Here is a 13967-nt window from a genome sequence, read left to right as displayed (position 1 = left end):
CTTTTGTGGGCATCTCTTGGTTCACCCTCCTGGCTTGTGCACATGAGAAAAGGAACCTCCATTTCTGTTTGACTGCATAGACGCCCAAGGCCACGGGACCACAGGTTGAGTTGAAATGAGGAATACAATCCCAGTGGACGCTCTAGTTAGTACGATGGGGGTTTTCAGATAGTTTTAGAGCTACAGGCACTGTTCTGGAAATAGACTCTTATGCTGAAGCCCAAAACATGAAACAGATAAAGACAGAGCTGCTGTGTTTAAGGAGGGGATGCTCCAGGACCCCTGTCTCCACCTAGCTTCCCTCAGCTGCCCTGGGCTGCCTGCTGCCTTGCTCTCTTCGGGGCCCCCTTCCTGGACCTTGGGACCCATACGTGAATTTGCCTCTTATGTTTTTCCTAGTGGTAAAAACCAAGAGAGATTTTGCTGGCAGGAAGAGCAGAAGCTATTTAGAGTCGCTAACGTGTAAGGCTCCATTTCGCTCCCCAACTCAGAGGCCGACAAAGACAGATGAGGCCAATTGGGAGGATTTGCACCACTTTACAAGATCCTCCTTCTGCCCTGTGGGTGGATTAGCACATGGTGGGCCTGGAGTAGCTACTGACCACATCTGGCCCCAACTCCAAAGTAGTTCTGGAACCCGATCTAGCCTACCAGCACCCTGGGCGCGAGGGAGGAAGCAAACAGGCTCACTCTAACCCAGATGGGTGCAGACACCAGAAAAGCCCCTTGAAAAAGGACCAGTCCTCCATGTGGGTTCAGGAAAATTTGTAGAACCACTTGGAACTCTCCCTAGGCCCCGGCACTGGAGATCTCCTGGGATCCTCTGGCCCTCAGGTCACACTGCATCAGAGGCAAAAAGTAAAGCCAAGGGCTTCCTACCCAAAGTGGGAATCCCCCTGCATTGGCCATTATAAATGGCCATCTACTCTTTACTCATATACCTCCAGCTTCAGAAAGCTCATTATCTGATCCCGATCCACTGCTGAACAGTGGTAGGTGCTAGGAAGTCCTTTTTCCCACTGAAGAATGTGCCTCCTTTAATGCCCTGAACAAGTTTACCCATCTCCTTTCCAGTTCCCTGCCTCCCACAGGCACCCCAGGCCAGTAAGGATCCAAAAGTCCAGGTGCCCAAGAGTCGATGAGGCAGTCCCAGGATTCAGGTTTGGCAAAACACAGAGAGACAGGTCCCCAAACACCTTAGCCAAGAGCCTGATGCTAACCCTGTGCCAGGCTGTGCCTCCCTGCAGCCATCAGCACAGTTTCCTTGGGAGCTCCCTGTCCACAGGCGTGGATGGAGTGGGGCATGTCCACTAGTGAGGCTAAAGAGGTAGGCTTGGATTGAAGAAATGGCAGCCAATGAAAAGAGGGGGACATAAACATCCAGGCACCACTCCCAACCCCCAGAAAGGAAAAGGGTGGCATGGAGAAGGGTGACAGATGGAGAAGAGGGGGAAGGGAGAGGAGACACACAGGGGAGGAGGGAGGTGCTGCGGCCTCCTTGGCCTCACACCCACTGCAGGAGGGCCCTGGCCTGCTCCACTCAGCGTTGGCCCTGCTGCTGAAATTCCAGCTCTGTGCGCAGCCCAGCTGGCTTGCCGCCAGTCATGTGCCAGCTCCAGGCTGGGCAGCGGGAAGTGGGGCACGCGGCGGGCATATGGACGAGAAGCCAGGAAATGCAGAGCAAAGCCTGGACGTCCGCTTGGCCCCGGGATGCAAATGCTGCCAGGACCAGCCCGGCTCTGTTCTCTCCACAGCATGGAGGCCACAGCTCCTGGCTTTCATAAATATCCAGGGAGCGCGTGCAGGTGAGGCTTGGTGCTGGGCAGGTAAATCACATGGTCTGGATGCCTCAAGCCCATCTACCTGGACAACAGCAAGTCATTCACCTTACTAGCTGACCACAGGGGTTTGTAGAAAGACAGGATGTGTAGTGGCTCTGGAGCCAGCTACCTGGTTCTGCATGTCAGCTGGGTGACCTCAGGCAGATTATACAGGAGTTTTGTTTTCCTTATCTGTAAAATGGGGATTACAGCACCTGCTTCATACATACAATCTTCATGTGTGTAAAGGCTCAGAGAGTTGGTGCATGGGAAGTGCTGAGCACAGGGCCTGGCACATGCTACCTGCCCAGGACTGGCAAATTTAATGTTGAGCAAATGTGCTGGGTCTCACTGATACCCAAGGGCCCACACTGGCCTCAGCCTGGGTGTCCCTTCCCCTTCACCCATGACCCTCTGGTGGAAATACCCTCAGAACTCCCTTCCCACCACTTTCCCACATGTACTGAGAAGCAGGAGGGGTGGGCCAGGTGGTATAATCATCTGCTTCCCTCAGCCCTCACCTATTTGAGGTCCTTGGCACAAAGGTCCATCCTTAAGACTCGTTTAGGGCAAAGGCCACCTTCTGACATATCAGATTGTTGGATTTTTTTAAAAATCTTCACCAGAGGATATGTTTTTAATGATTTTAGAGAGGAAGGGCAGGGCAGATTGTTGGATTTTTTTAAAAAATCACGCCATATGGAGAAATTATAGACTTATACAGGCCACCTCCACTGTAGTCCAAGGCTATCTATACGAAGAACTTGGGATGGGTGTCGCATTTGCCTTGGGTGGGGAAGCCTGGCCACAGAGAGGCAGGTCTCTAGGAAGCCAAAGAGAAAGTCAACACAGAGGGGGCATGAGGACACTGGCTGACTACCACTCAGGTGCTGTGTGACCTTAGACAAGTAGCTTAACTCTCTGGGTACTCAGAAATGGGACCACAGCCCCTCACAGGACTGCTGTCAGGTTTAAATGAACGTAAAGTACTTGGCTTTACTGGTTTAGTGGTGGGGACTGGACAAATGGTTCAAAACTGTGCATAAGTCATGGTGATGGGGGTCAAAGGGGAGATGGGACCAGAATACAGGCAGGCCCCTCATGCTCAGGCCAACATCCCCTCCACCTCCCCATGTGTGCTGGTTCCCATCTCTAGCAATCCAGCTGTCTTTGCTCCCTTCTGCCTACCCAAAGCTTAGAATGCTGGGTTCCATGCCACCTTTTCCATGAAGCCCCTTGGATTAGTACAGTATCTGGAGGGACCTTTGCTAAATGCTCAGGTATCTAGGTTCTTGTTTCCTCAAAGCTAGTCTTAGAGACATTTCTGTTTTTTGTGTTTTGGTTTTGCTCTCAGAACTCCTCATCCAAAATCAAACAATTTCCTTGAGGCTGGGGACTAGGTCCTCAGACTTCCCCTGGGGAACTCCCAGTAGTGACTTCACAGGGCACTAGGGTATGAAAAAAACTCACACATAGGAAGCATTCAGGACAGACCTGGCATACAGTAAATGCCACGGAAGCATTTGCCCTTACGATTATTATTATCTAGCCCCCCTGCCCCCTCAGCCTCAGAGCAGGAGGTGAGGGGCTAGGAGGGGAACGAGTGAAGCAGAAATGGGAGAGAAAGGCTTCCCTCCTGCCCCAGTGCCTCCCCTCCCCTCCCTCTCACTCCCTTCAACCTGCTTCTCCTTTGTGCTCAGACCACAGAACCCGCCCCCTGGCCCTGTGAGCCATCTCTGGCTGCCATGCCCTTGCCCTGTGCCCCCCTGAGTCCCCAAAGGCCGTTTCATCACGCCTCAGCTCCCTGCCCCACCCCCCTGCCCAACATGTGCGGAGCCCATGGCCTCCTGCCAAGGCCTGGGGCTGCCAGCAGAGGCAAAGGGGCAGAAATCTCACCGCTCGGTAGGTTTTCTTCTGCCCAGCGTGCTTGGGGGCTTTGCCTGGCTCCGCTGAGCTCTCCACATGCATTGAGTAGATGATGTCAAAGAAATCTTCCACCACAGCGACCCGCTTCAGAGAGATGCCCTCCGGCTCCGACAGGCCATCTGCCCCCTGCGAAAGGGTGGACAAGCTGTGTTAGTGTCAGGGATGACGGTGGGGTGAGAGCTGGGCCCTGAGGATGGGCAGTGGGTCGGGGGCAGGACAGCGCTGTTCCCTGACCCCAGCAAGGCCTCTAACGATAGATAGAGGGGGAGGGCTAGGGGTGGAAGGAGCCCACTGAAAGGGACCCAGGGAGGGGGCACCAGAGTAAGGGTGGCTGCTGCTACCCAGAAACAATGGGCAGGGAATGACAACAACAAAAATACAAATTAAAAAACCAAGAGGCTCCATGTTCACAATTTCAGACAGATTGTGCCAGACTCGGGCGGGGAGCTCTCGAATCACACGCTGTGCCAAGACCATCCTGGAAGTCTCTGGGGAGGGGGGAGTGCTAAATAGATGCAGCCCCACCAGGAGCTTACCAATTAGCAGTAACCTTTCACTGTGGTCCCGGGCTGGAGTCCCAGGGGACAGGATGGATCACCTGGGTGACTCCTGCCTCCACCCTGGCCTTTCAGAAAAGCTTTTCACCACCACTCACCCTCCCCACTCCAGCAGCTGAGCGAGCATTAGCAACAGCACCCAGGCCCTTTGTGTGTGGTGTAGAGCATAACAGACAAGAGGCCACGTGGAGGTGGCAGGGCCGCGTGAGCGGGGTGGCAGAGCCCCCCCCCTTGTCAGGCTGGCATGAGTGCTGTCAGCTGGCCCTGACAAGGTGTGCCAGGATTGAGATGGGGTCCTTCAATAGAAGAGCTTCTGGGCCAACACCTGTCCTCTCCGACTAGTAGGGATGGGATGGAGGGGGGGGACTGCAGGGTGTGGGGCTGGGGGTGTGAGGATCGCGCATGGACTTTAAGGGAGCAGATTGCTCAGCGAGTTCCTTATTCACAGGGCAAAGGCTACACACAGGCTGAGGTACACCTGGCTCTCAGCCATCAACTTGGAGGGCTCGGGGGGGCTTCAAAGATAAAGAGGAAGCTGGGGGACAATTTGGGAAAAAGGCTTTTCTATAAAAGTTCCTGAAACACAAATTTCCAAGATAATTCTTCCCCAAAGGATCCTATGCAATAAGTGTTGACTCTGTGAGGGTGTGGGCTTCACCTATTAGCTAACAGCTGTCTCCGCAGCACCTAGGACAATGCCTGGCACACAGCAGACTCAGGAAGGAACTACTGACTGGAAGCAGCCAGGCAGTGCAGTTTAGACCCACTCTTCCCCACTTTGAATAAGGCCCCATCCTTTAAGTGGTTGTGTGACCCCGAGCAGTTATTTTGCTTCTTTGAGCCTCCAATCCTTTATGTGGAAAATGGGGATAACAGATGCACCTTTCCCATGAGCTACTAAGAGGAATAAATGAGATATGTGTAGCACTTAGCACCAATCCAGCCCAGAGGGGCTGCTGGATAAATATCGTCATTAAGAAGCACTATGCTGCTGTTTGCCAAGTTTCTCCTAGCTATGATAGGGCTGAACATCATAGACCTGGGAGGCTGTCAGGGTCTGAACCTGCCTGTGATATGGTGGCTGGTAAGGGGCACAGCTGGCTTAGCACCTCAGTCTTTGTAGTCTGAGGAGAATAGAGGCTGTGCTGAATGGGATCCTCACTCACAATATATTCTGGCCACAGACAGGGTTTAGTTTTATCCAGCAACTTTCCCAGCATGCTGTGATGGGTGAACAGGGTTGTCTCTTTGCCAGCGACCCACTTGAGAGCAAATGGGGGAGGGCAGGTGGGGTGTAAGTTACCAAACCCTAGAGCCAGTGGGCAGCATTTGTGAGTGGTGACCATAGGCGGTGACATCACTGGTCCTGTACAGGCAGTCTTGCCAATGGCTTCCTTCCTGGTCAGGATCCATTTCAATGGGAACTTCTCAGATAGCATGCATCTGGTGTGTGTGTGTGTGTGTGTGTGTGTGTGTGTGTGTAGCTGCTTGCTGGTCCTGCTTCCTTATTGTGAGATTGGGGGCAACCTTTTCAACCTCCCTGACAACCTTTTCAACCTCCCTGAGCTCCACTTATGAGAGGAGCTGTAAAATTCCATAACTCTTCTGCTCTTAAATTCTCTCAGGAGTTACTGTTCTCTCTTTCTTGGGGGTATCTGAAGTCCCCCTCTGAAGTTCTGGACCATCTGTAAATAGGGCTTATCAGTGACTAACTCATTCATTAGCTGACTTGTAACTACCCAGCATTTTGGGGATCTTCAAATATTGCTGTGACAGAGTTGGATGGCATAAATATTACAACAGGTGAGTTATAAGATACTTCTACCCAGAGGTTCATATTGACCAAAAAAAAAAGTAAAAATCTTAAGAATGAAAATATAACTAAGTTTTCATTTCTTGATCTGATGTGGTTATATAGGTGTGTTCAGTTTATAAAAAGTCATTAATCTGAACACTTATAATCTGTGTACCTTTATGTATGTCTATTAAAACTTAATTTTAAAAATGTATATTTAAAAAGTATAGTGAGTAGTTCCACAACATTTTGATAATCTGAATCCAGAGGCATAATGATGGATTTAGCTGCTCAAAAGTGAATAGCCTCTCTGCTTATAAAATTGTTTCAGGTCACAGATACTTCTGAAAAAGGAAGATAAATTTTGGTGGGAAGGAATGAAGAAAGAAAATCTGTTGGAAGACAATATTTTAGCTAGGTGAGTGGGAAAGTACTCCCTAATCAGGTTGGTGACCTTGGACAGGTCACTCTTAACCTCTTGAAACTCAGTTTCCCACCTGTGAAATGGGCCTAACAAGTCCTAGTGGGATGTTCCCAGGATTACGCGAGAATGTACGTCAGGCATTTGTCACATACAGGATTGTAAACATCCATCTCTTCCTTTTAGACCAGGGGCAGGGAATGTCCAGCCTGCAGCCATATACACCCCTTGAAATCATTTGGTCTGGCCCTGCCAAGGCAACCACAGGCAGGAAGTCAAAATTCAATAAATCTAGGAGCTTTTTTCATAGCTAATTTTTAAGTTGATAATTTTGTATGGCCCAAGAATGATGTTATAAATATCCAAATCGTCCTTAGCAGAAAAAAGGTTTCCCACCCCTGCTTTAGACCCACTGAGTTTCACCATTTTATGTTTAGGAGTCTACTCTTATTTCTGGTCCCTCTGATCCATTCAGGCTATAAAACAGGACCCCAAGGTAATACCCACCACAAAAAGAGACGCATAGTCTTATGTAAGTTCTAAATGGCACGCTATGGCTGTTGCACAAACTTGCAATAAGCTTTCCTAAAGTCAAGGTATAACTAATCAACCTGGATTAAATAGTGAAACACTGCTCAGTGCCTGTCCTGTGTCTGTCCCAGCTTCCACCTCCATTCTTAGGCAGACATGGGTAACCAACAGCTTTGCACCTGGTCCAACGTTATCCCATAATGTTATCCCAGAACACTTCAGGGGCGCATTTTTAAAAGCTCCCTGTTTAAAAATTGATTGTGATGTTCCCTGATATTCAAACCTGGGTCCTGTGACTGGTCTATCTCAACTGTAGAGATGCACACAGGAAAGGAGAAGGCCTGTAGCAACCAGAATTCAACCCACACGAGGTGTGCAGAGTCACACCCTGAACTGTCCTCTGCCAAGCTGTGGCCACCTGGCCACCATGTGTGCTATACCCTAAGGGAAGAACACCAGGACATCTGTGTGGCCTTCAAGGGGAACCCTGGCAGAAGAACAAAGAAATCCTATGGCAGTCACGTGCCACAGACATCTCTGCCATGCCCTGCATCCATAGAGGTAATAACCTTCATGCTAAATGCTGAAGAAGAGGCATGCCTTTCCCAGCTGAGAATCCAGGCACAGCTCTACAAGGCAAGAGATGCTAATTAAAGTAGCGGAAAGCACCTTCCCCATAGCCTTGGGATGCCCCTGCCAACCACTTCTGCTTTGTACCCAAATGAGCTTAATCTAATCCATTGCCTTCAGCACACTGGGCCCTGGATTGACAAAGGAAGCTCACTTTATTTACAGACTGGATAAAGAGAGGGCCTGGAGCCCCAGCTTCCTGGGAACACCACCCAGGAGTGATGGCATGGAACCCCGCAGCACCCCATGGGAAAAGCCATGAGAAAAACACATGGTCAGTTGCAAAAAACCAACCTCTGGGGCCTTCCTGCATGGGGAAGAATATCACCATGGTAACACACTCCATCCTTTGGAACCAGCCAACTCCAAACAGCCGGCCAGACCCAGGCCAAGAAAACCCAGACATGGCAATCATTTTTAAAAATTCATAGAGCTACTAACTTTCTTGGACAACACCATCTTTCTTAAATCCAGCCCATTTGGGTTCTAAACTAAAGGCCAGGTTGCAAGTCAGTGAAGAAATCACCAAATGGCTACCTAAATAACACTGATATTTCAGACTATTTAAAACAGTGGTCCTCACAGTGTGGTCCCTAAGTCACCAGCATCAGCATCATCTGGGAACTTGTTAGAAATGCAAATTCTCAGGCCCCACCCAAGACCTACTGAATCTGGGGGTTTTAAAAGGCATAAAATAATTCTGATGCACAGATTTTGAGAACCGATGACTGGAATGTCCCCATAATTGAGCAGAAAAGTAACTACTAGGGAAACTGGCATTGACTCATTAAATACAGGCATGCTCTGTGCTTCTAGGCCTAACATATTAATATTTTCTTCTCCAATGAAGGCCAATTTTCCTAATGGTGAGAACAAAAGAAAATTATTGGGTAACATTAGTATAATTCAAAATACCTACCCAGAAACTTAATGTGGATTACGAACAGAAAGGGCAGGACTGCCCAGCATCCTGGCATCAGATTTTTAAGTCCTCCCTGGCACAGTTAATTAATACTTAAGCAGGTCATCCCTTGAAAGGTATTCTAGGGCTTCCTCACTCTCCTCAAATGATCTGAGTACTTAGCACAAGGAAGACTGCTACATCCAAGGCTGCAGACCTACGAAGGAGATAGCATGTCTTACCAGGCCATTAGACAGACCCATGCCGGTATGGCCTCATGAGCTGTTTGTCAGGAGTCATCCCTCAGGTGAGCTCTGAATCTGACTGCATCTTGTCTATCTCCCACTAAGCCAATTAAATGGGCCCCTGCCCTTGATGGCAGGTGAGGTCCAAATGCTAATGGATTACAGTTCTGTCATCTTCATTGGAACTTCTAAGCCACTTGCTGATAATAAGTTATATACTTATCAAGGTGGGTTCACCATTTCAGGCCACCAGGGTGCTGTTTCGTGCACCACCATCACATCAGTGGTGTATGCCTTCCAGCAATGAAGAAGCCAAGGTTGAGAGGATGCGGCTAAATAGCAGGGACATTTCTCAACTGGGTTCCTATGGTAGAGGAAGAAAGAACAGATTCCTTAGGATGTGCCCTTTTGGTGTGTTTCAGATCTACCTCTCCAGAAGGTGTAAAAATCAACGACATTGCCAGCAGAGGAGAAGGTCAGTCAGCAGAACTCACCCCAGTGGAAACACACCTCTGGCAACCACTTGTGTGGGAGCCCAGGACTTCAGGGGGTTGATTGCACAGGCAAATGTGAGGATGCCGCTCCATTCCATCTGGGCCAGCAGGCTAAGTGGCTGAGATTACAGGCAGATGCTACTTGGAATATGAGCTGCATGCTCCTCCTAACTTCTCCTCCTGTCCCTCAAACTACACTTGAATAAAATCAGGCAGGACCAGCGTTTGAAAGGTTGGGTAGCAGTTTTGGGCGGTTGCTACAGAGTCCCATTCTAACTCCTGGCAGAACTGAAAAAAGACCCGAGGGGAAGAGTCAGCCTCCTGCAAAGGGTTCTCAGATGGAAAGGAAAGAGGTGGAGAGAAATTTAAAAACCAAACGCAGGGAACAAAAAGAATAGAAAACCAGAATGAAGACCCTCACTCAAATCTCCAGAATTCTCTCCTCAGAATCCCCAAGAGAAGCCAGGCATAATTTGTAAAGGGCAATCAGATGATTGAGAAGAGGGTATTGCTTAAGTGGGACAAAGACAGTATTTGCATTTCTCTGGATTATGAATACTACCTACTGTGAGCTAGAATCCAAAAAACCCTCCAAAATAAAGATTCATACCAGAATTTTAGGACCTATACACAGTTGCATCAAGCTCTGTAGGTCTGTATGGGGCAGAGGGATGAGACCCCCCTACACATAAATAAATAAGTACATAAACAAGGCACTGAGGACTCTTTGTAGCACCTGCCTCTTCTTCACCCTTGTGCACAATCTCCAACTGTTAGTGCGGAGCCGTCACAGCGTCGCACCTGCCATCTGGAACAGGCCTCAAATATTCCAAGACCTCCTTTCTGCTTCACTGAATCTCCATCTTCTTTCAAATCACGCCGGGACCCAAATGGGGGGGCCACAGAGAAAGGTGTCTGGGATCAGCCCCCAAATAGCAGGACTACCTTTGAGGGATGCCATATCCTTCAAGCAGCTCTGAATTATTTCTTTTCCTGTTTTTGGTTTTGTTAACTCTGGGGTGTCTGGAAAGGGGAAAGGGGGGGAGGGATAGGAACAGAAGGGGTGCAGTGGGCCGAGTGTCCCCTCTTGGCAGGAGAGGGGCAATGATCCCGGTTTAAGGGATGGAGGGAAGGAGCAGCTAATGGTACTCTCAGGCAGGACAAGGTCAGGGCCTGACTGTGAGGATTCTGGTCTGGGGGTGTCAGGAGGTGCTCTAGGGGTGAAGTCACAGGCCTGAGGACAATTCAGCTCTGAGCCTGGGCAAGGGGCTAGCCTGCCTGGGCCTCACTTTTCTCCTGTGTTGAGGTGACACAATATGCACAGTGGCTTTCACCACCTCACAGGACGGCTGTGGGAACCTAAATGATAAATAAATAGCGCCTTCTCTGGGCGAGACACCCATAAATGACTGGGGTCACCGGTAGTCTGGGGGGGGGGGCAAGCTCCAGGACTCTGGGGCCCCTGTCTCCCTTGGGCGCCGTGGCCAAGGACAGGGAATGGGGTCATTGAAGAGAGGGGGTTCTAGGCGGGAGGGGGCGGCCCTGAGCCGAGCAGGCCCGGCGGGCAGGTCCCTCCGGAGGGGCGGTGGCGGCGGCCTGGGAGCGCTAACGAGCAGGGGCCCCAGGTGCGGGCCCCACCCCGGACCGGGAGGGGAGGTAGAGCAGGGGCGGGAGGGGAGGGAGCGGCCCGCGAGTAATGACTGTTGACAGCGCGCGCTGGGGCTGGCAGAGCCGCGCGCGCCGCTGACAGCTGCCAGGGCGGGGGGCGGGGGCGGGGCGCCAGGCGCCGGGCGAGGGGCAGGGGTGAGGCGGCCGCGCTCCCCCCTAAGGCGCACGCGCGTGCGCCTCGGCGGGGAGGGGCCGGAGACGCGCGCGCGCCGGCCCGGGTTCGGAGGGCCTGCTGGAGCGGCTCGCGCGGGCTCCTCGCGGGCAGGCAGGTAATGAGAGTAACCATGGCAACCCACCAGAGGAAGTGTATTCTGCAGGAGACGTTAATCCCCTCTCCCCCGAGCTGGGACAGCCTGACTTTCCATTCTCACACAGTAATTAGATACCAGCTGTCAGTGCAGGGGGGACGGCTCCGCGGCTGCAGCCCGGCTGGGGGGGCGCACAAAGGGGGCTGGGGGGGAAGCGGGGAGGAGGGCGTTAAAGACACAGGGACGCTTTCGCGGGTGGGCGGGTCGGCGTGCCTCCCCCAGGCGCCCGCCTCCGGGCTCGCTCCGGCTCACCTGGAGACCAGGCCGGCGCGGGGCTCCGCCCACTCCTCACGCACCTGCTGCGAGCGCGCGCCCGCGCGCCCGCGCGCCCTCCAGCTCTCCCTCTCCCAGCCTCGCCTCCCCCATTCCCTGGCACCTGCCCTGCTCCGGCCCAGCCAGCCCCGGGACGCTGCCCACCTGTCCCGTGTGCGGGGCGGTACCACCGGCCCTGGCCAGCTCTCCTTCAGGGAGTGCCCGCTTTATGTCAGGCGCGGTGCCAAGCCTGATCTGTGTAATCCTCGCAGACCCTCTGCGGTAGGCGCCTTTGCTGTTCCCCGCCCAAGGCGCTGCGGGGTGTGGCCATTTGCCCAGGGTCATGCAGACTTGAACCTCCATCCCGATGGCCATTTAACCACCACGCTACAGCGCCTCCCCATGGAGTCCACATCCATTATAGCACCGGGGGGCCTCTCAACCGCTGAGGAAGACAAAACAATCACACCTGGTGGCTGGCATCACGGTGCACTTCATGTGTGCCAAGCATTCACTGCCTCATTTCACTTTCCCAGCAGCTCTGGGAGGTTTGTTATCCCCATCTTAAAGGTGAGAAAACTGAGGTACAGAAAGCTGAAGTAACTTGCCCACAGTCACGAACAGAGTGGCAGGGCTGGGATTCAAACTCAGGCAGTCAGACCCCTTGATCCATGCTCTCAGCTACTGGGCACAGTTAACTCCACCCCTGGGTTAATGGTGGCTGTTATCCAGTCTAGGTCTTCTCCCTCTTTCACTGTTTAGCCTACCCACATCCTGTCCCAGCATCAGTGAGGGGCTGCCTCTCTTAGCCATACCTGAGACATCCTAGATTTCTAAGAAGTTTCTAGGCCTTAAGCCACTGCTATGTCCCTAATTTCTGCCACGCCTCCCAGAAACCCCTGCTCTCAGTGCGGGTAGCCACTTGAAAATCATTCTAGGCCAACCTCTCCACTTCCCAGGTAGGAAACGAAGTCCACAAGGCCAAAGGCTAGCCTAAGGAGGAGATGACCTGGTGGGGCCTTTTGGGGGGAGTTCAGTCCCCACAGGCTCAGCTGTGCCTCCTGCCCCCAATCCCACAATCAGGCCTGGGGGGGTGCACGCCAAGGAGGGGCAGGAAGTGCTGAGAAGCAGAGCAGGCTCCTGTCCCCAGTGGCAGCGGTGTCTGGGGTAGGAGGAGGCTATCTGATCCCTTCCCCACTGCCCCGGCCATGACCTCCTCCCTCCCTCCATTTTTCCCTCCTCCCTCTCATAGCCAGAGTAGCCAGCACCCTGGGCTACAGCTGAGAACCCAGCGTTCTCCAACCCAGTCGCATTCCTGTGGGAGGAGGGATGGGGGGAGGCTGGGCCAAAGACTTTAGGGACAGGGGCACCCTTGGGGCTGCCCCACCCTTCAAGGGCCAAGGCTGAGCTGCCTCCAACCTCACCGTTTCCTGCCTCCGCTTTCCCCATCTCTCAGTAACAGAGCTGCCTAAATTTGGCTCCAGGAGGGAATGGGGGAGGTGGCAGCAGGCGGGTGCTGTCAGAGGCCAGGGCGCAGCTCCCTGTCTAGCCGGCTGGCATTTTTGCTGTCTGGAGGAGGGCAGGGGGGCCCAACAGCCCTCCTCCCTGAAAGGGAGATGTTCGTACCTTCTGACATGCGCTGAGTAATGTGCAAACGACATGCAAACAGAACTTCAAATCGGCAACTCAACCAGGGAACAGCTTGGGTGCTGCTTTTGGGATGAGAACAGAAGGACCAGTGGCCCACTCCCCGGGACTACAGTGGCGGCTAGGTGGGGGGATACAGGGTGTCCCAGGAGTTGGGAGACTCAGTTTCTTGCCAGGTATAGCTTTGGGGCTTCAGATTAGAAGCTGAACCCTCTGGATCCCAGCCTGAGGGCAGGGCCATGGCCTTCTCTGCCTGCTCTGGCATAGTACTTGGCACACCCTGTCACGTGGTTAAGCATGTGAGTTCTGCAGCTACCCTGCCCAGGTTTGAACCCTGATTCTTTACTGGCCAAGTGGGTGAATGCCTCAGGCAATTGGCTAGTGGGATTGGGCATCTGTTTTAGTATAGCCACTGCTCTTCCCTAGAAGTTGGGCACAGGGGCATGGCCTCAAAGAACACGGGCTTTGGAATCAGACCTGAACTCCAGGCATGGCTCAGCCATTGAAGCTCTGTGGGTCTCACTCTCCTCATCTGGAAAATGGGTTCAGGATCTCCGGGTCAGCTGTGACTCCATGTGAAGGCCTTGCAGGCAGTGGGTACCCCGAAGTCTTCTCATTGGTGTAGTCCCAGTGTTCCCTGTATTCATACAACTGCTATATTCTGTTCCCATCTCCCCTCTCCTCTTTGTTCTCTGTCCTGGTTTTCCTCTTGTCTCTAGATAGTTATAAATTTCTCTCTCTTCCCTTTCCTCTTGTCTTGGTGACCTCAGGC

At 52.4% G+C, this 13967-nt stretch overlaps 1 protein-coding gene across 1 annotated transcript in view; it reads right to left on the bottom strand.

Moving 5' to 3' along the window:
* NOL4L (nucleolar protein 4 like) overlaps positions 1 to 13967 on the bottom strand; it is a gene marked incomplete at its 5' end in the record, with an annotated part of 116066 nt that overhangs the window by 64793 nt on the left and 37306 nt on the right. The window contains one exon of the mRNA XM_081149861.1: positions 3717 to 3872. Within this exon, the coding sequence (XP_081005987.1) occupies positions 3717 to 3872 (156 nt within the window). The remainder of the gene's footprint in view (positions 1 to 3716; positions 3873 to 13967) is intronic.

Source organism: Miniopterus schreibersii (genome assembly GCF_964146895.1).
Source record: "Miniopterus schreibersii genome assembly, chromosome: 10".
Lineage (NCBI taxonomy): Eukaryota > Metazoa > Chordata > Mammalia > Chiroptera > Miniopteridae > Miniopterus > Miniopterus schreibersii.
The sequence above is the reverse complement of the archived record's forward strand: the minus strand, read 5'-3'. Positions and strand labels throughout refer to the sequence as shown.